At 39.8% G+C, this 25527-nt stretch overlaps 1 protein-coding gene and 1 long non-coding RNA gene across 7 annotated transcripts in view; one reads left to right on the top strand and one right to left on the bottom strand.

Annotated features, from left to right (window-relative positions):
- Window positions 1-25527, top strand: part of chd9 (chromodomain helicase DNA binding protein 9) — a 66595-nt gene that overhangs the window by 16189 nt on the left and 24879 nt on the right. For 5 of the 6 annotated variants that reach the window (XM_061045969.1, XM_061045961.1, XM_061045953.1 and 2 more), the window contains 8 exons: window positions 6963-7369; window positions 19348-19468; window positions 22073-22213; window positions 22808-22876; window positions 23080-23135; window positions 23920-24037; window positions 24345-24431; window positions 24685-24822. In XM_061045969.1, the coding sequence (XP_060901952.1) occupies window positions 6963-7369; window positions 19348-19468; window positions 22073-22213; window positions 22808-22876; window positions 23080-23135; window positions 23920-24037; window positions 24345-24431; window positions 24685-24822 (1137 nt within the window). Of the gene's footprint in view, window positions 1-4427; window positions 4567-6962; window positions 7370-19347; window positions 19469-22072; window positions 22214-22807; window positions 22877-23079; window positions 23136-23919; window positions 24038-24344; window positions 24432-24684; window positions 24823-25527 lie in introns of those variants that run through there. The other variant, XM_061045978.1, reaches the window with a different exon arrangement.
- On the bottom strand, window positions 1889-4010 carry LOC132980079 (uncharacterized). The gene is made up of 2 exons (XR_009674131.1): window positions 3862-4010; window positions 1889-3270 (listed from the first exon to the last, which is right to left on the bottom strand). It is a non-coding gene; the product is annotated as an uncharacterized LOC132980079 (long non-coding RNA).

Here is a 25527-nt window from a genome sequence, read left to right as displayed (position 1 = left end):
CCACTGTGACCACGGCTCGTCTGGTCAAAGTTGAGCAGGTCAGACTGTACCTTAAAATGCTCTGTCAGACTTGCAGCAGCTTCTCTGGATGGCAACATGGTTAGCCCAGCTACTCTTGGTCCTGAATAAAGGATCATAAATGCATGGTGCTGTATTTAATTGCTTGAGGAAGCATTGCTGTGCATCATGTCTCCTTTCATTTATCAACCCTGCGGCTGCCTTACACTTCATTGTGGCAGCAAACTGGTCTGTAGTCAAAGGCCTAAATAGTAGGGCCTTATCTTTTTTTTTTTCCAGACCTAGACTGAACAGTTTCATTAACAAAGCCATATGTATAAGATCTGGTTTTGAAGCCTCTGTTGTTCTTGTTTGTTAGGAAAAAACAAAGTCCAAGTATATTGTTAGTAAAATGGCATGGTTTCAATTAAGTGTGAAGAGTGAAGGAATGGTTCAAGGTGAAGGTGTTAAAACATGATTATCAGGCCTTATGTTTGAATGGTATCTATGTATGTTGTTTTGTTGTAGACTAGGAGAAGAGGGCCTCCTCTCATGTAAAGTAACTTGTCAATAGAAATGTACAATGATAAAAATCATATTGATAATTTACCAAGCAGCATTGTGTAAACCAAGCAGTGTTTTACCCCTTTTAATAATGGAGTTTCAAAAAGCCAATAGTCAGGTCACACACTGCCTACAGTATTGTCATTCAGTGCACAAATTACTGTTGCGTTTAAGACTTGTTGACATATTCAAGTTTATCTCTGTGTATGAGAGTAGCAGCTGGTTGTAGACTCTATGCACCGGTGGGTGCTGGCCATCTTCTAATTTTCAGTCCCTGCTAGCTCTAAGCTTTCATTTCCCTAATGGTGACTTAGTGGAGACTCTCACGGAGGTACAGGCAAGAAATAAGAGCAGTGGTTATTAGCTAATACGGTCCCTTTGATAGGGAACTAATGGCGTGTTCAGACACAGACACCTGTGCCTCTAAAGACAGCCTACCTCTACACACACACACGCATGCACATACGCACATTTTTTCCACTTGCTTCCTTTTTACCAGCTCTCCTTCTTCCCTCCCCTTCCTCTACTCCCTCCCCTCCTCTTCTACTCCCCTCCCTCATCTATTCTAAAAGGAAGCCACACCCCTCAAACAGAGCTGCCAGGCTTGTTTGCATATTAACCGTTTAGTTGCCAAGTGGCCCTATGCCATGTGACTGTTAGAGCATGTGTTGACTTTTATTGTCTTTCTTTTCCTTCTTTGCTCTTTATTGGTATACAAGTAAGCCCAACCAATGAGAATTGTTTTATTGGCAACATATGGTAAATAACTCGTGTTGTGTTTTAATCCAATACTATGATAGATGTGAAGAATTTTATTGTATTGTTTATTGTATATTCTTTATGCTTCTTAAGCTTAGTTTTTTCCCACCTTAACAGTGGAAATTCCACATAGTTCTGTTGTGATTTCAAAGGTTACTTAATCAGGTACACCTAAAAAATGATCCAGTTGTTCAAAATTAAACTGTTAAAAGAATGTTCATTTGTGTACCCTGGTTGCGTTATCTTCCTGTAGATTTGTTTACCTTGGAGAGGACGCTGCTGTTGAGCTCCCAGTAAGCATGTGGTTTGCTTTAAAGTCCAAACTCCAAGGCCATGCCTTGCCTTGCCTGGCAGGTGGATCCAATGCCTGTGATCAAATGGAAGTGTCTGTCTCTGTGAGAGATATAAAGCTGTAAAATGTAAAACTACACAACCTCAGTGTGATGGTGAGAAAACTTTCTCAGCAAAGATTATACCCGTGTGTTTGTGTTGATCTCTCTCTCCTCTACTGTTGCACACAAGCAGTTAATGCATACACATTAAAAATGAGGCTATCCACACCAGTTGGTTAGTTTCTTAAAACTTTATTAAGGTTATCTGTGCAGCATGAAATTTATAGCCATATTGTGTTGTGGCCTACACAACTCACCCACATAATTCACACCAGTGAGATTTACTTGGGCTGAGAGGGAATGAAACAATATGATACATTACACACACAAAAATATACAAAAAAACATGCGTTCCTTTGTGGATGTTGTGCCCTTATCATAAAATCAAGAAATGGAACATTTCAAATGTATCAAAACATAAAATGTTCAAGATTTGTTTAGCTTTGAAAGATTTTAGATATGTGTTGTGTTGCATTGAATGACCAGTTTCACTTGTCAGAAGCAATGTATTGACATATCATGTTAAATTGGTAATATTTTAAAACTAGTGTGGTAATCACTCATCCCAATTATTAAGAAAACATATTTGTGGCGTTGCACAGACTTGTTGACTAGTCCACTAGTCAACTTTACAGCTGTGTGATGAGGCTTCGTCAGATGTCAAATAATCACTTATCAGGATAGACAATTTAAAACTGTGACTGAGCAGGACTATGACAGTATGTAGGCAAACACGCTCTGGTTACCTGAGTTTTTTTTATTTCCCAAGTGTGACTTTTTTTCTTTGCACTCACTTATTTGGGAGTTGTGGAACAGGTGTTGTTGTTGAATACTTTATTGCAGCTGTTGCAACCTGCTGTTTTTTTACATGTTAACTGTCTGCTTTCAGCAGAATATACATTAGGTTTTGCACATAAATATTTTTGTTGGTTGCAAAGCATTCCCTTCTCCCATGGTTTTATTGATAATTTCATCAGCGACTAGTTGACATCGACTTGACTATTACCACATGAATGTCAACTTAAAAAAATCTGAAGTCGTGCAACCCCCAGTTTTTTTTATAATTTCAAGACAGGGCGTCAAAAGCACACCCCTTCCTAGCTTCTTTGTATGTGTCTGGCAGTCCTGATTCCCCTGGACAGCTCACATATTAAAATGTGTGCAGCTGCATGTTAAGTAAACAGTATGCTGACTGTTATAGAAGCCTGTCTCATTTTGCAGAGTAGAAGATTTCAAAGCTGATGGGGCTCAGGCCTGACCCAGTAGTGTTGTGCTCTGTACCTGGCTCCAGGCCAGCCCTGTGTCTCTGCATACTCCCAATACCATGTGCCAGCCGGTGCACATGGCCCCTGCATCATGGTGTCAGTAGTCCCTTGAGAAGCTGGCTCACTCCTCCAAGATCTCTTCTGGGACACAGGAGCGCTGCATGTCCTGGAAACTTCCTAGTTTCTCCTTGACGTTTTTTTTTTTTTTTTTTTTTTCCCACAGTGCTAACAGGGTGACGAGGCTTTGACCTCTTGAGGGCTTGAATCCAGTTGTTAGACTCTGGACACTGTGTCTGGTAGAGTAAAGGAGAAGAAAGTCTGATGTATACTATGTTTCTAATTTCTTTCTATCTGCAACTCTGTGTGCTGAATGTATCAGGATACCTATGGGAATTAGTTAATCAATTGTTTCAACTAGCCTTTCTGCATGATGCTGTTCCATAAATCATAAAATCATTGGCAGTGACCTTCATGGGTACAAAAAAGCGTCAGTGTTGACAATCTGTGGTGTGAGAGAAATCCAGTACTTTGGGGGTTAAGTTGTGAAAGTTAATGTAATAACTGCTAGCACCATCTGCTGGCCTACTTCCCTACAAAGAGAGAGAGAGTCAGAGAGTGAGCGAGCGAGCAAGAGAGAGAGAGTGAGAAACGAGTCTGGGTTTTAACGACATCTCTAATATTCATGCTGATGCATTTTGCTGCTTTGTGCTTTCATTTTCCGCCGCTCTGCCTGCCAGAGTCTCGAGCTCGCCATACACGCCCCAGCCAGGGAGAGGGGAGGGCAGCGAGGGAGAAGTGGGAAAAAGGAGGAAAAAACAACCAGCCAAACAAGCGAGCAAGCTAACACAAAAGCCTTTTTGTGTGTAATAAATGGAGGAACCTACCTTATCCTGGCTGGTGGAGAAGACGAGGTGAGGCGCAAAAGGGGAAACGGCAGAGCAAAAAGAGCAAGAACGAGTGAGAAATACAAGGAAACGGCTCAGAGAAAACAGAGAGCCCACACGAAAGGCAGGCGGAAAGAGGAATCAATGAGAGGGGAGGAGAGAGGAGGCAGGGGAAGGCAACTCTGACACACACACACTGAGAAAAGAGTGAGGGAGACTTGGATGAAGCCGGACGACGGCGAAGCAGCACGCAGCAGCAGAATGAGAGCTTCCTGGACTGCCACGCACCTCCTCTACCGCCCACAGCGTTGCTCCCTCATCACCCTGTGAAGAGACAAACGAGGGCGAGAGAGAGAGAGCTCCCATGCGCTCCTCTTGAGCCCTGCCCGCTGGGGGAGGAGGAGACGCACAGCTCCGGCGCTCTCGCACTGCCCGAGGAGAGAAGCTGACCGGGGAGGAGGAGGGGAGGCAAACCAGGAGCGAGGGAGGGGAGGGGGGGACAGCCACAGTTCTAGGAAGAGTGAGAGAAAACGACTGTTGATAGAGGAAAAAGAGTGTGTTTTTGAGAGGAAAGCTTGAGCAAGCAACAGAAAGAGGAAAAAAAACCCGGCGACAGGGCAAGGCTTTTGTTAGCCGGTTGGAGAGGGGGGAGGAAAGAGGAAGAAAAAAAACACCATGTCTACAGTGAAGAGGCCAAGAGGAAGGGTAAGTGAGCTGTGCTGAGAGCTGGGAGGGAGGAGGGACAAGGGGGAGGAGGAGGAGGGGCCGGCAGGAACTGAACAACCTTCTTTGCTACTGGCTCATGCTGCACTGCCGCCATCTTGAACTCATTGCTGCTTTATTTTCCTCCCCTCCATACTCATTTGCTCTGCTGTGTTAGACCTTATCAAGGCACACTTTCTCAACCCCACCCCCACTGTCTGTTCATTCCATACATCCCATTCCTGTACTCTTTTGGATTCCTGTCCCCAAGCTGCTCTGCACTCTAGTTTACATAGTGTATGGTGTGTGTGCCTCCGCGTCTGTGTGTCCTCCATGAGTTGAACCTGTCAGTCACCAGAGAGCTCACTACATGTGGAAATTAAGGGTTGCGAGCGAGGGAAAGCTGGCCAGCCCAAATGAAGCTTACTTTACCTTTTCATGTGCTGTAATGGTCCCCACCGTTTCCATGGGACTACGTGCTGCTAGAGAGATTGAAATCACTGCAGTGCTGGCAGGCTGTAATTTCAGTTATTTATAGATGTATTACACAGCTGCAGTGCTCTCAGATTTGGTGCATTTTATCTTTTCTCTCTCTCCCCCCCCCTCCCCTCTCTCTCTGTGATAGGAGCCTACTTTCATATTTTTTTCTTTCTCTTGCTTCTTCTTTCATGTGCTCTCATGTTCTTCCTCTGTTAAGCTTTACTTTCAATCCCTCCCCCTGTCTTTCTTTTCAACCTTTTTACTTGAATGAGAACATTCCAGCAATGTCTTCTTAATAGCCTCAGCACTGTTGCACACGTGAAAATCATAATGCAGGGCTTGTGTGAGTATGTGTGTGAGGTTTTTTTTAACCGTTCCTTCCAAATGATTTCGCTACTTAGTCAAGTCCTTCCCCCACCCTGTTGGTGAGGTTCAAACTCATTCTTTTTACTTAACTAGCAGTGTGGAAAAAAAAAAGCAGCCAACTGTGCCTGGGCCATAGGCATACGCAACACATTTTTAGATTAGGTCATCCATTTATGGGTTCCCTTGCTGCTGGGCTCAAGGCCCATCTCAAGGCGCTTGTGTAGGCATAACTGTAGTCACACCATCTATTATTCACATATTATCATGTATCAGCCAGGCTGGATTATTTATGTCTGCAAGGCTCACTGAAACCTGCTACACCTAGTTGGTGTTTCCCCTACCTTTTAAACAGCTTACAGCAAAAATAATTTCAGTTGTTTCACGCTCGCTGAGTGTTCATGTCACATGGTGTCAGTGTCAGAGTTTCCGAGTCCTCTTGACCTGATCTACAGTAATTATTGTCTGGAAAGAGTGGCGTTTCTCATACTGAAAGTCTGTTTGTAGTGTTACATGGGAGGCATGAGGTGTGAAGTGAGCATGATGTGGGGCCACCCCCCACCCCCATCATCAGGGACAGGGACTGCAACAAGCTCTGCTCTCTGAGACATTCACACAGCCAGGAGTAGTATGTTTTTTTCTGAATGAGTGAGGTTGTAGTGGTCGCATCAACACAGTATACTTTCATAAAAGAACGGCAGTATTGTAGAGTACAGTCAGTTCATGTTTGAATGTATTCACTCACATTTAAGCAGAGCTGTACGGCTTGTTAATGAACTCATGTTCATAGCTGTCATGTATATACCACCTCTTCATGCTCCAAGCGTCGAAGCCAATATCGGCTGATACCCATGATATGTTGCCAATCAGCAAATAATGTGGTATTCGATGTATCTTCCGACCAATCAATGTAATGCTGGCAAGCCAGTATACCTAACTGCTGAGTTTTTTATTTGGCAGAAGAAGTCACCTGTTGGACAAACAAAATGTAGTTTTTATGTTCAAACATGAAAGAAAATATCAGCAGCGTCGGAGTCTTATACCGTCTCTAAGAAAGATCAGGAAGAAGTAATAGATGTTCAAGGAACATTTCAAGTGGAGGGACTACTAACAACAATTTAAATACATCAAATCTCATAGCTCATTTAAAGAAAAATGCACAAGGAATTGCAAAGAAGCAATGCAAATTAGTATCAGTTTCAGCCCTTGTTTTCACACTTGACTCTAGTTTGAATAAACTCAACTGTAGTAAACTTTTAAGGGGTCAGTCTCAATATTTTAACATATATGTTGTTTCTTTGTGAGACACTGCTGTGGTTTGTTTTTCATACACTACAAGCTTCAGTCACTCGGCTCTGATTTAAAGGGCAAGTGTCCGTTTTCTAGGTCTGTGTGTTAATAGGTCCTTCTACAGGAAGTATAGCCCTGCAGCTTATTTTGGATTGTGTTATCTACAAGAGAAGACATAATGTCTGTAGTTTTAATTAGATCATTGCATGAAAGAGTATGATTGTTCTAAATACTAATTCGCTTTATCTTTCTCTCTATTCTCCTAGCCTCGAAAGAATGCTAATGGTCCCAGTAGCCAGGTACGGGTCCTAAGTCCCCCAATGAAGAGCAGCTCATCGTCCTCCTCTTCCTCATCATCTTCATCCTCATCCAGCTCCCCAGCAGAGAAGAGATCGCAGCGGAGGACGCATCATCAGATGGAGCCAAATATACAGGACAAGCAGGAGAAGGCTAATAGAATTATATCAGAGGCTATTGCTAAGGCCCGGCAGCGTGGGGAGAAGAACATCCCCAGAGTTATGAGCCCTGAGAGCTTCCCCAGCTCTTCTTCGCAGCACAAGAGCCACCGTGACCGCAAGCACAAAGGAAATGGCAAAGCACGGCCAAAAGAGAAGGCCTGTAGGAAGGTCTGCATTTTACCCTCATCCAAGCCCAAGCAGAAAGCCAAGATCGGGTATGTAACCACAGTTGTTAATACTGTAAAGCTCTGAAATGCTTATTTAAAACAAATAAATACAATGAGTGGAGCTTTCATCAGGTCCTTTCCTGCCTAAAGCACTGTGGAATTTATTTGAACACAACCAGAGCCCAACCACTGTGGTGTTTAATGAGCCTGAATAAAAAAGTGACATATGCCACTGCAGTGGGTAAACCCCTGTCATTGTGCTCGCATACCTAAGGAGATTTACAGCACATTCAACCCAGAGGTATAGAGCTGCATTAAACTTTCATTTCTTAACCTGTGAATCTATTACTTAAACATATTTATTTCTATTTTTGTCAATGGGATAGCAAATACAAATCATAGAAGACACATAAAGACAACACAATTCAAGTCTTTATTTTACATTATTTTGAATGGAGCAAAGCAGTTGCATCTTTTGTCTAAACATAAAATAAGAAACATACATTTGGTTTCGTTCCCTGCAGATTTTTCTTTATATAAGATCAAAAACAAATTATCTGGGGGTGTCGTCATTTCATCTGCACCCATTACTTTAGTTTCTACTAATAACCAGGGCAAACTGTTAAATTACTAATATTACACTATACAGTGCATGCATGTCATTATCTGTGGATAGATTTCTAACACCTGACACATGTACAATTCTTGCCTTTTTACTGTTGTAAGCTGCTTGCGTTCTCGTTGATTTTGCGGATACATTATTTCCTGAGTGTACATTGTGGTTGTCAAGCTGGAAGCTCAAAGTTCGACAGAATTTACTGCCTGCAATAACAATAAAGCAGGCTCAGTCATCAGCATAGACATGGGAGGAGCAAACAAAGGCTGCATTTACATGTGAAGTGAGACACTGCTGCTGAGTATATTCATGCAAGTAGTGCTGATGTATAGATACCGTGATCCGCCTCCCATCCCCCTGTTTAAACTGCTATAAGCAGTGTTTAGCTACAGTATAAGCCACACCCAACAGAAGCTATTGAAATATCAGCTGGTGCAAATGTGAGGGCTGAGGCAGGGACCTGAAGAAAAAAGTGGGAATGTTGCGACAGGGTAATGTGAAAATGTTCTGCCGAATAAATCTATCAATTTTTACCATGTTTGAAAAGGCCTGTTTAATTTATTTTTGTAAAGATGAAGCATGAGACGGAGTAACAATGGTCAACAATTATATCTATCTGGCAGCTGTGTTAATTAATAATTAGATGGGTTAGGCAGAGGAAGATGAGCTGTAGCAGATAATGGATTTGGCTTGTAGTCTGTGGGTGTGTGTGGAAGTGATGAATGAAAACTTGAGGCCATGATGGTGTTTAAGAGAATACTGATATGAGGCTGGAGTTGGTCAACGTGATATAGTCCCCTGAAGCTAACTTGCGCTGTGATGCTGACAGTGACTCAGGCCTCTATGTTCGGATGGTCTTATGGCACCACTTGTTTAAGATTTTAAAAATATTGAGACATGATTCATCGTTATATCAAGATGTTTCAGTCTTTCTTTCTTCTCAACCACTGGGCAGTGGTGGAGACACAGCTGATTTATCTATCTGCAGTTAATCAAATACACACTTGTTAGTCATGAACAGCACCTAACAATTATGAGTTTTGCCATTTAAATCTTTATTCAATGATAACGGTCATTGTTGTTACAAAGTGATGTGCTGTGTAACCCATATTTTTTCACTGTAACCATATTTGGCCTACGTACTGAAAAACCTTCCGTATTGTCTCAGTTAACCTTTTATAGCCTTCATTGCATCATGCATTCCAGCCGTTTTGAAACATTTTAAGTCATTCACTCTAGTCATGAAAGAGAGTCCTGCTAAATCTAACCAAAGGATTACATTTTAAGGGGCCTTGAACTTTATAATTTATTCATTTGATTTATTTTTGGATGTATTTTTCTCAGCCTGTGGGGTTGGTATTACTGCTTATATGCTGCTTTTTTTTATTAATAATTGCAAGTAATGTGTATTAGATACATTTGAACACTATGTTCTTTTAAGTGTATTGATTTTTTTTACATTGTTAGAGATGTAGTCAATTCTCCTTAAAATGTCAAGGAGTACTGTTATTTATAACAGGTCTACAATATAGTAAGTTAGTGAAAGGCCACTTTACAAGCCTTTGTAAGCATAACTACTTGCCCCCCTTTTCCCATGGTGAATATTATATGATCAAAGGAAGATTGCAGTCTGCAGAAAACAGGAGGGTCATCATTGATATCACAGTGTGCAGATGATCTAGTCTGATCCACTGTCCAGTCAAGGTTTGTGACAACTGTGAAAATCAGACAGGCTTACATTTCACACATTTAGATGTGAACCTGTTGTTTTTTTGTTACATATTGAAGCCTGAGTGCTGTGATGCTGTAACTAACACTTTAGTGGTCATGGAGGATCTGTGTTAGAGGATGTGGCCGTATAGTGATAAGACTCTCTGGGGCCCTCTGTATTTTCTTAAATTAAGAAAAGAAGTTCAGATTTTCCGGCCATTGGTGAAATGTGGCAGTGATGTATATCTCTGTCTGTATATATGACAAGAGGTTTGTGGGAATGTGGGAATATTTCATATGAGATGTGAAGATTCATAGCTGACAAATACTCGTACAGACAGAGCTTCTTCTTTTCAATCAGAAACTAAACAATAAAGAACAGACAGTTCAGAAGAGTTGTGTTACAATAAGGCTCGAGGCCTTACCGTAATAATCAACATGATCATGTTTTTGAACAAGTACTTTTGTCATTTTCCTTACATGACAGTTGGAGTTATGTAGGCGTGTCTTGGCATAGAATCCTGAGAAGTCAGAGCCAGTCACAGTCTAATGGCACTGTAATGTAAACATGAGGACTCAAACATAAATACTACGGTTTTTTAAATTACCACATTGTTCTCCCTTTTTCAACACTTTAAGTAAACAAAGTCTGCAGATGTATCATTTTAAACATTAAAATGACTTATCCATTTATAAATGAAAATGTAGTAAATGGATAAAAAGAATAATTCCTGTTTGCAAAAGAGGCCGGAAACTTTTTAGACACACACCCTAATTTACTACAGCTTACTGTGGTTGTGGTGTGATTCCACACAAGACTGACAGGAGGAAGCTTTGACAGCTAGCGGAACAAATTTTAAGGTTGTGTAAAAAAAATACATTGTTGCTTTAAGTTGCTCCAGTCAAAAGGAAACATATACAATTTGGGACAATGGGTAAGACAGTTGTGCATTTTAAATTGAATGTCCTAAAAAAGTTTTGCACATGTTCCTACGTCAAAGCTGTGAGTATAATGCCACATCTTTAATCTCCATATAATTATTATTATTATTTTTTTATTGGTGATAAGGTGAACAAAATGAAACAAGAATATATAGACATGACAACTAAAGCGAGAACAAACAAACAAAGACAAAAAATAAAAATAGACACAAAATAGCAAAACATCAGCAGAGATACAGAGCAACAATACAGACAAAATACATTTAAATGAGATGAAAGTCAAGCAATTTTTATGTCCAGGTACTGTGTTAGAAAGGTGTGAAATGTGTTTGTGGCAGCGTAATGCATTAAAGTGCGGAACTTAGTGGGGAGTTGCGAGGAAAAAAAACAAAAAAATAAATAAATGAAAAATAGTTAGAGAGAAAAAAAACCATAACCTCAATATTAGACAACACTGGCATGTGCACTTTACCCATGACGCAATAATATCAATATCTTCAGTTCAGATGTCTCGAATCGAGACAAAGCCATGTAAGTGATGGATAGAGCTGGGAGTGCTTATATTCATTTGGGGTTGGGTTGACTGTAATTGAACACTCTGAACTACCACATACAATTAGAAATGGTGTGTCTGTGTGTCAGCATAGATTTTAGTAAAGTATTGCTTCGAGGTTGCTAAAGTGAGGTGATGAAGACAGCCTGCGTGTATGATAACAAAAGAGCCCTCAGGACAGACGTGTACTGCAGGAGAGCCCTGTTCATATGCATGCACCACCCAGGATCTCCCCATACAATATTAATGCAGCTCAGCTGCAGAGGTACTGACCTTCTGCTAGAGTCATTATTTCACTCTGTTGAGTGTGTGTACTGGCTCTGTATTCAGGAAGCTAGACATTGTGTGTGTGTGTGTGTGTATGTTGACTGTATGCTCAGTCTTCCTTTACATCTGACCCTTCTGGAAGCAGGGAATGGGGCCTGAGATGTGACTTTTATCCTAATTGTCTCTGTACTTAAGGTTCTGCTTCTGTGAGACCACCATGCTGCCGTTACTACCTGGGTTTGTACTCAAAGCATCAGCTCCATTTAATTGCTAGTAATTGCCTTCTGGATTACTTTTCTGGGTTACTCTGCCAACCGCTTGCCAAGCAAGTTAGGGGTCATATCATCATATGGAAAAACTGTCTGACTGATGAAACATCAATGGAAGCAGCTGATTAAAATATGGATGCAGCAGCCGCTTTGACAGCTGGACTGGCAACATGACACGTAGCCAAGAAAAGATCACTGACAAAAAAAACAACAACTACCATTTTACTTCACTATGATATTAAAGTGCTTCTGATCTGAGCACAACTACTTAACAAATTCCTATTTCTCTAGTCCCAAGTGATGTTTTAGTTTGCTAAAATAAATGTAGTACATTAAAGCCAGCTGTGAACCATGTAGAAACAGCTTGAATGTGAATTTCACTTGATACAATTCTTAATCAAGAAATTAACTGTGGTGCTGAACCTTTATCAAAGCTTACACAGACTTTTAGTTCCAAAAGACTTCAGGAAGAATGAAACACATCTACAGGGATTGAGAATAACCCCGGAGAATCCCTTGAAAATGGTATGTTGATGAATAATCAACATGCCCCCCTTCTGAAATTTGTCATCATGTCATTTAAAAGATTTGTTTCAAAATTATATTCACAATAGATTTAAAAGTTGTTTGAAAGCCTGGAGAATACAAAGGCTTTAGTCATAGCAGATATTCTAACTTAATGTCCCTAAGTGAATGTACTATAATACATTCATTATGTTGTGCATGAGACTTTGGTTACAAAGGGGTGTCACAAATATCACCTCAGCTAACAGGGAGGGTGACCATAGGGCCTGTTTCTCATTTTGTTTGAACTGGGACAACTTCCGATATACTCATACTCAATTTTGAACAATGGCAAACAAAGACATTAGTATATTTTTCTTAACAGCAACATATTGCATTGAAAAATTGACTAACAAAATCCCCCCTCGTGTAAGGCAAGGGTTATTAAGCAGGCCAGGCTTCGCTGATCATATCACTCTACGGGCTGGAATTTGCCTTTCTAGGCAGCCTACCTGCTGAAAAATAACCTCATGTAATCATCAGATGAAAGCACTGTGCTGCTCATTCCCTTTTTTTTTGTTTCTCCCTCCCCCTCCTCCTTTACATTTTTTTCTCCCTAATATAAATTTGGTTCCAGCCTGCTCAAAGCACTGCATCCCGTGTTTCCTGTAAGCAGACATGTACTAAATATGCTGATACTACAAAGCAGCAGGGTTGCAGCAAAAATATCAAACAAAATGGTGCTTGTGAGATCAATTACATGATAGAAAATGGAGGTTCAAATCTAGCGTATATGCTGCAGCATATAGCTGTTCATATTTCAGTGCTGCCTGCTAGCCGTCTAATCTCTTTTTCCCCAGTTTTTCATTAGGCATGGCTAAAGCTGTTTTTTTTTTTAATTGAGTGTTTTCCTAGTTAATCCCTTGCAGGGTGTGTATGCGTGCATGTTCACACGTGTGCCTGCATGTGATATATTAGCATGTTTGTGAGGTCTGTGTCGCATGTCTTTGTGTTGAAAGTCATACCCATGTACACAGTCTTGTGTGTTGGTATGTGTGTGTGTGTTACCCATTTTGAAAGTGTTAGCTGTTTAAGCAGCAGTCCCCTATGTGTCCATGTGCACTATGCTGATAGAGTATTTGTCTCGGAGAGCAGGCTTGATTATGCTTTTACTACTGTCTCCAGTTGTGTGTTGTGTGGCACTGAGATTATAGCCTTCCATTCATAAGAAGGGGGATTTCCTGTCAAGAACCAGCACATCGTCTCAATAAGCCCCTCAGGATGAAAAAAATACACACAAACAGAACACACTCAGCAGCCGTTTTCAAGATGACTCAGTAACACACAATCAGAATTTCTGAGGTAGATGCAATTCAAGGCGATGAAGGCAGCTCCGAGATGCTGAAGCACCACATTGCAGCCTGCAAAGCACTACAGTATCTAGCATAACCTGAATTTATTAAAACCAAACCTTCTCTCTCTCACACACACACTCACACTCCAGGTGGCAGCATGCCAAGTAGGGCAGGACAACACTGGGGGGACAAGGGATGGAGGTTATTTGGCACAATAGGAGGATGGGAGCCAAGTAAGCCTCCAACAGCAACTAGGCTATCATTTTCGTTAAAAAAAAGGCTACTGTTAGCCTATCATCGAGGTTCGCTCTGTAATGTCAGAGCAGGGGCTGCTGTAGTCTAATTAGAGATGCAAGATTATGTCTGGAGGATGACCTCTTTAAATCCTGCTGGGGAGACAAATAGATTTATTTCCTCTCCATCTATAACAAACATTAAGGGACCATCCAGGTAGAAAAGAAATTCATTCCATGATTATGATACCTAGTGGTGTGAAGAGTGTGCAGATGTGAAATTAGAGACAACAAACATGTTGATCAGAGGCCAAAAACACTGGTGGGAGTGGGAACTGAAAGATATTTGTTATGGTTATTTAAACAATAAGATATAGACCGTAACAGAGTTATTTTAACAATGCAAAAGATTAAATAATAGCTTTTTTTTTTTAAAGCTGAACAGGAAATTAAAAAAATATATTTTGAGCACACAAACAGCTTTCAAAATAAACTGTACTTCATTATATATTATATAAAGTAAAATGTATTATGCATAGCTTCCCAGTCTTACTCAATCAGTGCTGTCAACACTCCAGTCAACAAGTGTCTTTAACTGTTTTAATGTTAGAAACACAAACATTTTATTGCTTTCTGAATTCATAGAAAACTGATTAATATCACAAACAACAACTCAAGATGTCCACAGTGATATAGAGGGATATTGGATTATTTAACATGTGGTGTATCATTTCTGTCAGTACCATTTTAAATGATAGATGATGTCTAAGTGAGAATCATATAATACAGCTGTGGTATTGTTAAGATTTAAAAGTAATGCTTCTATTCCCCTTTTAAAAGTGGAAAGTGTCTTACAGTTTGCTCATTAGATCAAAATTGTTTTACTATTTGGTTGATCAATCCCTTTATTATCCTTAAATATATAGTATTTATAAATCAAGGATCAATCTGACATGTTTTTCACTAACATTGTGTCTCCACATTGCCTCTCTGACAACAAGGACTGGGTTGATTTACAATTACACTCCTTTTTTTTCACCCACTATTTTGATTCAACGAAAATTACATGACAGCTGTTGCAAAGCTTCCTGCCAAATGGTTTGGCATTTGAATATGTGTTATAGTGTGCCCAAAACCAGTTTAAAAGCAGGCTTGCCAAAACGATCCAGCCTTTTGAGAGCTCTAACTTCAACATCACCCTCTACTGTTGTGCAGGGTTCATCACCTGTGTGCAGTTAGTTTTCTTATAGATTATATTTTTTAAACATTTAAGGCCCTAAATATGTTGCAGTTAGCTCAGAACTAGCCCCGGGCTTTTCTCTACTGAAATACCTAATCGTATTTTTACATTGAGTCCGACAGCTACATTTTTTCATGTGTTTGTTTTTGGCAGCAAGTCTATCTTAAGTAAATGGTTCATGACAGTATTCTGATTTAAAATAATTGGATTACAAGATGAGACACTTACTGAGACATAACTTTATTTATATACATGAAAATGACTTCTTCAAAAAAAGGCAGGCTTTTTGACTGTATTTTCAGTTAGCAAGAAAACTTGTAGAATTATTTTGTCAATAATTAGGGTCCTCTTGAAACCCTAATGATTATTATTTTTCAACGTTGTTCCTTAAGCCTTCTTCAGTTGCATCTGTTACAAAAGACATCCTTCTCTTCTACTTCAAGGTCAGAAGATATATATTGTGTAGCATTTGATCTTCCTGTGCAGAAGCTCTTTATCCAGTTCTTCACATGAGGGAGGCTTGACTCTGACCCTCAAGAGTAGAACTGACTGCCCCTCTTTTCAGCAGTAAGAAGATGATTTGAATGCGTGCGTTTCCTCCCTGTCATTTGACTTAATATATTTCAGCTTGTGGAGAAGCTACCCAGTCAAACGGAGCATGTGCGGTGGTGTTAGTAAACCCCTGGGTGGTCCTGTGTATCAACCACAGCTGGGTGGAACAGGCTGTAACCATTGCTAAGATGTGGCTTATGCTTTATGTGCTTTAGGAGTTTTCTACCCATGTATGTACCTAGAATATATGCTTTCATCATACTAAGCTTTTACTATGCCATGTTACTTATGTAAAAGCCATGCTTCCATATCACGGTGCAAAGGAGCCACTTCACCATCAGTGTTCTCTCTCTGTGTACTGGCTAATCTGATGGTTTCACAGCCCTCAAGTCTCTTGTTTCACAGTTCAGGTTCTCCCATATGTGGATCAGAGCGATGCTTTAGCCCTGTTATATTCTGTTAGCTGCTGAGCTGCTGCCTGGTAATGTGACACTGTTAATCTGCAAGGCCCGATTGTCGGCCAGCTTTTATTTGGTAGAGGAAGAACATTGTGTGTTGTGCCATTCAGCTGCTTTATAATGTGTTTTTTTTATTTTTATTTTTATTTTTATTTTTTTTTTATAAACTCTTTTCTTCTCGGTGGCACAGCTGGATGATTTTTTTTCCCCCATTGTGCCACTCTCTGACTTGGCACATTCCTCACCTATTCATCGTGTTAGTGGACATGTACTGGTGTTGTTTTCTCAGGAAGTGATGTCACCATGAACATTACCGCCCACACAGCTAAATACCCTCCCAAGGGCATGTTGCATGGCAACCATGAAGTGTCATTGTCAAGAGGATTTGTGAAATGTAATATCATCCAGAGGGGGAGGGACAGCAGAAAGATGGGACACTATTAAACACAGTGCTGCTGGAGGAATCCACTGTTTTCTATTTGAAAAGGTCAGAACATTTACACTAGGTGTGTATTAGAGTGTGCCCAGAAAAGTCTTTGACATAGATTGCCTCTCAGCCTGCTGTATGTTTGTTACCCCAAGTCAAGCTCCATTGTTGATGGAAACTACATTAATGTGGGTGAAATGTTGAAGCCACAACAACCAATTGTTTCTACTAATCTGACAGGGAAAGTTAAAATCTGTCCAGTTCTTTCTATCTTTTCTTTTTTTAAATATATTAATAGATCTCTACCTCCAACAAATACACACATCATTAATTTAGTACTTCTATTAGGGTTTAACTAGCTACTTCAATCACATTAGCAAAGGCCCAGAGATTATCTAGCCCAACATCTCAATTGCTTCAATTGTCTAGAAGGTGATCAAGTTAATTAAAAAGAGACCTGAAAGGTTGACTTAACTGTCTAGATATGATTTCATGATTGTCTGTGCTTTATTACAAATGGAAGTTTATGGATGGAAGTTGTGTTGTTGTGGTCAGGGTGTGAAATGTAGTTTTTATTTTTCACACCTGTCACTGTGGCGTTGATCTCTTTTACTGGCTTCTTATGATTGAAGTTTGCTACTTCTGTAATATTCTGTATTTGGAATGATGAAAAATTAATGAATTCTTTGCCGTGGTGGCAGGTACTTTTTACCTGCCACAGCCGACTGTTACCCTGTACTTGGCAGGTGGCAGGTGCTAATTTCCTTATCCGATGTGGTTACTTATACTTACTGTGTTATATCCACACTGTATAAAGATGGTAAGACATTTCAGTCTGTCAGTTTGCAGTAACCTGGATGTTTAAAGTAGGAGTGCTAACAGGAAATAAATCAGAAATTTTGTAGACATGCAACTCCATCATCTACATTCATCACATAAAAAGAGGGCAAGTATCTTTTATAAAGGCTGACTTATTGAACAAGCTTATTTTATATTCTGTTGGATAACATACTGTCAAGTTGGCTCTCTTGGTGTCTAACAGAATGACTTGTTGGCTAACATAAGAAAATATTGGCTTGCATGGGAATTGTTTTTTCTGAACCTTTAATGCTATCTTATATGAACAAGCCCCACAGGGACATCTTTCCCACTGGAGACGAACCTGGGCATGCAACAGTATGTCTGAGTGCCTGGTATTGTATGTGTGTGGCGTGAGGAGCATGTTTGTCTGTGTGGGTTAGTAATGCGTTTACAAGCACATTGGAGAGTGAGAGGAAAGATGCCTTTGTGTGTCTGTATGATAGCCGTGCTTTTATTTTTATTTTTCCATTAATATCTCAACACCCCAGAGATTTGGCGCCTGTGTCTTCCAAGAGATGTGGAGAGGCGCAATATAGGAAGTGTGTGCATATGTGGTGAGAAAGTATACAGAGAAAGGTCACAGAAATAATATGCGACTACGTGTGAAAGAGGGAAGAGAGAGTAAGAGGATGAAAAGTATAAGCTTGGTCTGCAATCTGCTGCTATCTGATATCATTACATCCCAGCAGTCTGTCAATGTATTCCAATTGTACATGTGGCCATGGTGAATATTTGAAAACTCACAAACTAGTAATGGGGGCTTAAAGAGAAAAATGTTTGCCAAATGACGATCAAATGATGCTGGTCTCAATCCTCAGGCTCTGTGGGAGCTTAAGCAAATCACTGAATTCCTTTCCCTATAAACTCAGGCAGCTCCTGTAGTGAGCATGCTAACACATGAAAGCATTTCAGCATGCTAACACATGAAAGCATTTCCTACCATGCTTTAGCTGGTCCCCCAATCAGTCATTTTAGGTATAGCAGGGTCAAAAATGTAATGCTGACAGCTGCACAATGAGCTTTTCTTATAGAATAAAGGCTACTGCTGCAAATATTGTTTATGGACTGCAGTGCAGCAGCTGCCAATCCACAATCTCTTGTTTGTGCCACAGTGCTCCTGCATGAGGCAAGAGTCTCTCAGCCAAGCATTTTGTTATCAATCCACTGAAAATAAGTTAAATAATGTAATAAATTGGCTGAGGTTTACATTGCCATGTCTTTCTTTCAGCACTACTCATTTACATAATTGTAAATTATAAGGTTTATAGGTCACTGTTTGTTGCTCCTGATCTTACTGGCCACAAAGATTTCTATCTACAAAGAAAGATAGATAGATAGATCCTTTATTGATCCCGAGGGAAATTCAAAGCATCCAGTAACAGATTACAAAAACGTACATGACATGAAACATTTGTTACAAATTAACCACAAAACCGACGCCCCCCTCCCATACATATATTAACCCGAAAAAAAGATTTAAAGAATACCCCTAGATGAATCAAACTTAAACTGTGCAATTAAAAATAGACTTATACAAGAAATGTACATAACCCGTGCAGGGATAAAAATATATGTGTAATTTAAACAAGAAGATGGGAGTCATCACCCACAGAACCGGCTTCTTCTAAATGCAATCTGAAGCTAAGCTGAAAATCTGAAGCTCCAACAGACTTTAGGTTAAACTTCTGTTATAAAATACCCTGTCAGTTTCCATACCTCAACAGATCTTCACATGCAGGAATTCTGGAAAAAAACAATTGCAGGGTCATGTTGGTAGTACCAACACAGTGAATGAAGTTCTGTATCAGTATTTTGCAGGTTTCACTGGATTGAGGACACTTTTTAGGATTGAAAGAAGACTGTTTATAAGGAGATTTATGTGAGATTCATAAACAATGGCACACTTGGATTTTGGCTTCATGTATGATTTATTTGTATTATAGTAACATGCACAGCAAACATCACTTTATGTACTAGGAGGATGAGGATTCAATATATGTTTTATTCTAATTATGGTTTGTCGTCTTTCTCTCCTACAGGAAAATTGTCATCAAGATTGGGAAGAAAAAAAAGCGAAAGCCTGAGTCCTCAGAGGAGGAGTCGGATGATGACCCTCCCCTGAGACACTCTTCCAAAGTGTCATCCAAAGATGTCGACTCTGTAAGTTCCACCAAACACACACTCACAAATCATTCACGAACAATTAAACATAAACCCACAGTACACGTTTGGAGCGGTGTCCGTAGTCTGACTATTTCACTGCTCAGAGGAAGGATTCCCAGCTTCACTTTGAGCCTAGGAGGATTGACTCTGTGGTTCACACAGAGGTCATGCAGTGGGTGGCTATCTCAAGTACACATTCTTAACTGCGTGGATGATTTTTGATCAGAGAGCACTGTTAGAAAGATCTCATGCACATACCTGAATTAAACAGCTTTATCATTTAAATGAAGTGTTACTGCCACAGAAGCAGCCTGTGAAATGTTTGATGACATAACACTTAGCTAAATTCAATTATCTAAACCCTTAATTTCAGACTGATGATATCTTCTTTCTATTCTCGATTTAACACAACGTATTGTGGTGGGAATATTAACGATTGCCCACCTGAGGATAAGATTTTTTTTAAAGTAAAAAAAAAAAGAAAAACACCAACAAGGGGAAGATTTCAAGCACATCTTAATGAAATTAAGGAGTTGTTTGCCTTACTATGAGGATATTTTAAAAAGCTGTAAAAATGTATAATAATATTTCACAGTTTTTTAATATGTTAGGGTTTTTAAAGGTGAATTGATAAACACATTTTAAAGAATACATTTGACAGTGGGAATATAGACTTAACTATGCAGTAGAAAGGTGAAAATGTTTTTAGATCAATGCCACATAACCAGAGAAATTCTAGAAAAGGAACTGTGTTATTCCCTTCTACCCAAAGGGATCAAATAATTTCACACCCAGAATGCACTGGGCTTGTTGCCTTTAAAGGCCACTCCTATGCTGGTCCCTTTTGGATAGACCAGCCTTCCAGCAGGACCTTTCCCTCACCCGCTAGTGTTGCTTCACCCGCTGCTGCTGCTGCTGCTGCAGCTGCAGCCTCATGCTCCTCTCCCTGCCGTAATCCCTCTGCACTGGATTCTGCCTTGTATAAGAAGCCCCGGCTTTCTGACTCCTACATTATAGTATTGAAATAGTTTCCCTCCATGTCCAAATTAATACTGCTTTCTGCCATGTTCCTCCAACATGTGTTCTCACCAGCTGATCTCAGATGGGTTTTTTTTACTCTGGCGCCACACCTCTCTAGAGGAGACTCTAGTGGGCAGGCACATTTTCATATAATATCTATATGTGATACACAGTTGGTTAAGAATCTGTTATTTTCTTTTTACTACTCAGTATTGTACAAATAATTTATGTTGTAGAAAATGTATTGCAAAATGTGCTTTAATATGATTTGATGTCACCATCCATGATAATAAATGAATAAGTAGAGATTAAAAGCAACTTTGCCCCCTCCTTCATCCTTCATCCCACAACCCCTCTCCCTTCTCTTTGCATCCTATCCAGGCTATTGGCTCTGATATAATTACGCTGTTTAAGTAGCGCCCCTGGCCTTAATTAAAACAGTCTGTTGATGACTCATTTAGGATGATCCTGTTGAAGAAGTCAAGGTAGCGTGGCCGACAGCTAGAATAGTCACCTCAGGGGTTCAGCCCTGTCGTCATAGCATGTGCCATCTTTGACTTTCCAGCTTCTGGTCAGCTACGGCTGGAGGATGTGAGGGTATAACTCCATGGGGATATTGTACTCCACACCTAATTAACTTTGGCTCAGTGGCATTTATTCCTAATTAACTACATATTATCATTAGGAGGGGCTCATGTATTGATGCAGGATACAACATCCCACACATGGGATAATTATAAAGGCTTGACAGGAAGGAGTTGAAAGAAGCTGGATTTTAAAGCTCTGTTGTGTTGCGTGGGTTGTTCTCAGACTTATTAGAATGATTTTCTGATATTTTTATTTTCCTTGTAATGAAGTTCAGATTCAGATGTTTCAAGTTTTTGAAACCATCAAAAGAATAGAGGGCTCACTAGATAATTTGAATATGGATTGCTGTGGTGAGAAGGTATTTTGTGATTAATGTTTTTCCTCCCTCATTTAAAAACTATGACATGGATATAATGGTGTATACACATCTAGAGTTATGTGTTTCATATAGGTTACAGGTGATATCAATAATGTAAATAAGTCAAGACATTAACAGCTTGAAAAAGTAAATGTTTTAACTCGCTAGCAATAACCAGAATGTTTTTATATTGTTGCTGTCACTTTAAATTATGTTGATTTCTAATTTGAAATAGCTGGAACATTGCGCTTGAATGAGCAGGAAGTAGATTCACTCTCAAACCTTGATGATAAATCAATCATTGTATATGCTGTAGGAAGTGGTGTGAACTGTGTGGTTTTTAGCAGCGTTCTAGTCATTTTGAGATTACACGAGTGTACATCAAGTACACAAGTGGCATCATCGATCCTTTGATGTTATACATGCTATGTTACACATGAAGACAGTTCTGGTCATGCACATTTAACGATTCATATTCAAATGTTTTTCACATCCACTTGTGGAAGATGACCAACTGTTTTCCTGTATCCTTAGCTACAGTGTCAGTATTGCAGTTGTGTAATTGATTTTTGATCATTCAGATAAGATACATATCTTTGTAAAAATGCTTCTTCCGTTTTGCCCTGCTTTTCTAGAAGAGGCGATCTAATCGCCAGGTGAAAAGGAAGAAATACGCTGAAGAGCTGGAGGCCAGGTTGTCAGATGAAGAAGTCAAGGTTATTGTCAAAGCCAAGAAAACATCAGCATCCAAAGCGCCTTCTCTTCAACTCTTTGTAGTAAGTAGTTCTACCTACTAATCTCCTCATAGCTTAGAGATCAAGTTTAAATGTATTATCTTTTTTAGAAAAACAGAATGCAAAAACAGCCACATAGTCTGCATTGTTGATCAATCTTTCAATCATTACGCACAAATAGCCTCAAAACAGTCATTTCGAAGGACTGTTTTTGAGGCAATGATCCATAAAACTAGAGCTGAAAAGAACTTCATGTCCTGACTAACAAAAAAACATTTTGTTAAGAAGCTCTACATGCTCAGTGAATTGCAGCACAGCCTGTTCTTTTCATCTCCACTTTGTGACGTGCAAACCAGGACCCCTGCAGTCTCTCTGTACAAAGAAGGAAAACAAACACTTGGTGCCCATTTTATAGATTTAGATGCAAAAGGAAAAATTAGGAGGGCAGTATTGTTAGATTGTCATGGCATTCTGCTTTCCTTTATCTAAATCTGTCATTTTTCTATATTTCTATATAAATACAGTATATATATTTTATTTTTATTTTTTTTTACCCCAGGCTAATGCACATTCCTGCTGTAGGAGACTTTGAATGAACTCTTGACATTGATTGTTTACTGTCCACTGCATTTACAGGAGAATCCCAGTGAAGAAGATGCTGCAGTTGTTGACAAAATCATGTCTTCTCGTATCGTCAAAAAGGAGGTAATGCTGAGGTTTTTACGATTTATCGTGCATTATTTTGCAAGAAAGTCAAATATTGTTTACCACGAATAATTTTACTTGATATGCATCTTTATTAAAATCTTAAATGTGAACTACTGTGGTTCACAGCTGTTTAACATAACTTCATTAAGCCATCCAGTTCTTGACTCATATACGGTTGTGTTGCAATAATCTCTCAACAGGTCTCTCCGGGAATTGTGGTCGAGACGGAGGAGTTTTTTGTCAAATACAAAAACTAGTAAGTGCTTCGCTTAGATTTAACCTCCTTCTAGAGACTGAAGGTTTACAACTTTATTAATGAATGATGCCATGAAGCCAAGAATAAGACATGCTATATATGTATTATGCCTCTTCTCATCTAACAGTAAGATTTCTTGTTTAGAGTTTACTGATGCACATTTTACATTATAACAAATGATTTTTAAGTAATTGATTAAAAAATAAAACAAATGCCTAAAGGCAAAGGATGAAGAAAAATAACTGTGTGATCATATAAGCATAGAACTATGGAAGTTTGTGGCCCAAATTGGATTGAGGAATAAGAATCTTTCCGGATCACAAGACAGTAAAAATCTGTACCATGTAGGATCAGTGATGAATCCTGCTGGCCTCCATTGTTACCCCAGATGTTATTTAGAAAATATTTTCTTGTTTTTCACCTTTGTCTGAATGTGTGTGTGTGTGTGTGTGTGTGTGTGTGTGTGTGTGTGTGTGTGTGTGTGTGTGTGTGTGTGTGTGTGTGTGTGTGTGTGTGTGTGTGTGTGTGTGTGTGTGTGTGTGTGTGTGTGTGTGTGTGTGTGTGTGTGTGTGTGTGTGTGTGTGTGTGTGTGTGTGTGTGTGTGTGTGTGTGTGTGTGTGTGTGTGTGTGTGTGTGTGTGTGTGTGTGTGTGTGTGTGTGTGTGTGTGTGTGTGTGTGTGTGTGTGTGTGTGTGTGTGTGTGTGTGTGTGTGTGTGTGTGTGTGTGTGTGTGTGTGTGTGTGTGTGTGTGTGTGTGTGTGTGTGTGTGTGTGTGTGTGTGTCAGCTCCTACCTACACTGTGAGTGGGCCACAGAGCAACACCTGGAGAGGGACAAGAGGATTCAGCAGAAGATCAAACGTTTCAAGATGAAACAAGCACAGAGGGCCCTCTTCTTTGCAGATGTAAGGCTATGTGTGTTTGTGCTTTTGTCCGAATACAGTATACTGTCCTCCTGTGTACATGCACACACAGGTATTTTGGTGTGAGCAGGTGTGTGTGTAGTGTACATGCTTATAGATATTGTGTGTGTAGATGTTTAATTTGTGTTTTGTTTGTGTGGGAAGGCACATCTGTGTGCATACATTAGAATGTCTTTACCTGCTCAGTGATTACAGTAGTGATGCTTGTCCCAGATCGCAGATGGTGAGTGGGCACTCAGGTTTATGATGTCTCTTTTTTCCTTCTTGTTTCCCTTTCTGTCTCTCTCAGATGGAAGAGGACCCCTTTAACCCTGACTATGTAGAGGTAGACAGAGTGCTGGAGGTGTCATATTGTGAGGACAAAGACACAGGAGAGGTAAAGTAAATCTCCTTTCATTTGTTAATCATATCTGTTTGCAGCGTGTGTGTTTATTTATGTCTACCTGCCTTCAGTGTTCAGTGAAATCTCTTCCTTTCAGTACATCCTCCACTTCAGTGTTGCCTTTATAAACCAGAAGTGCCCAAGGCCATCCTAATGGGCTTCCTCGCAGCCTTTGTTAATATCATAAAAGCAGAGCATGGCCTCGTTCTAGTCTTTTGCAGTTCTAATTCTTGTCTGCCTGCTGCAGGAGGTGGTGTACTACCTTGTGAAGTGGAGCTCTCTGGCTTACGAGGATAGCACTTGGGAGCTGAAAGACGACGTAGATCAGAGCAAGATTGAGGAGTTTGAGCAGCTGCAGGCAGTCAAGCCAGACTCGCGCAGGATGGTAAGTCATGACAACACACAATCCCAACTAATCATAGTATTTACACCTTCCTCTGCTCTCATGCTCTATATTTTAGTTGTTAGTATTTTCACACATTATAAAGAAAGTTTTGCCTTTTAAATGTCTTTGGTTTTTTTTCTGTTTAATGGTGAAGATTTGTGGTTGTAAAATGTTTGGTGAGCACCCATCACACTGTACTGTGAAATGAAACTGAATTTCAGTCAACCACACTCAAACAGAGAATGGTGTTTTTTTTCTTGTATATATCCAGGAGGTATTTCCTAACTAAGAAATGACTGTCATATGCACGTCACAGGTTAAACTTAAGCAAGAGAAAAACACAAATAGGCTTCAACAGATAATTTTTAACTTCAATCCCAAAGCATAGGCTCCATGTAGAAAACAAAAACTGGGTAGTTTCCCTCATACAGTTTAGTGGCCAGACTACACAGAGCAGCATGTAATGTGTACTGCCTGTGATCAGCACCATTGCAGTCTAACAAATATTATTCACGTTCTTTCAATATTCACGTCCCTGTTCATTAGAAAAGATTACACTTTGAACAACTGTAACTGTATGTCCATGTTTCCAAAAGCAGATGAAAATGCATATGGTCAACATATGGTCAAAAGTTAAGACCAATTTTCACTAAAAGACAACAACATCCTGTTTTGGTTTAGACCTGTTTACTTGCAGTTCAGGTA

This window comes from Labrus mixtus, chromosome 1 (assembly GCF_963584025.1).
Source record: "Labrus mixtus chromosome 1, fLabMix1.1, whole genome shotgun sequence".
Lineage (NCBI taxonomy): Eukaryota > Metazoa > Chordata > Actinopteri > Labriformes > Labridae > Labrus > Labrus mixtus.
Note: the sequence above shows the minus strand (reverse complement) of the source record. Positions and strands in the feature narration are given on the sequence as shown.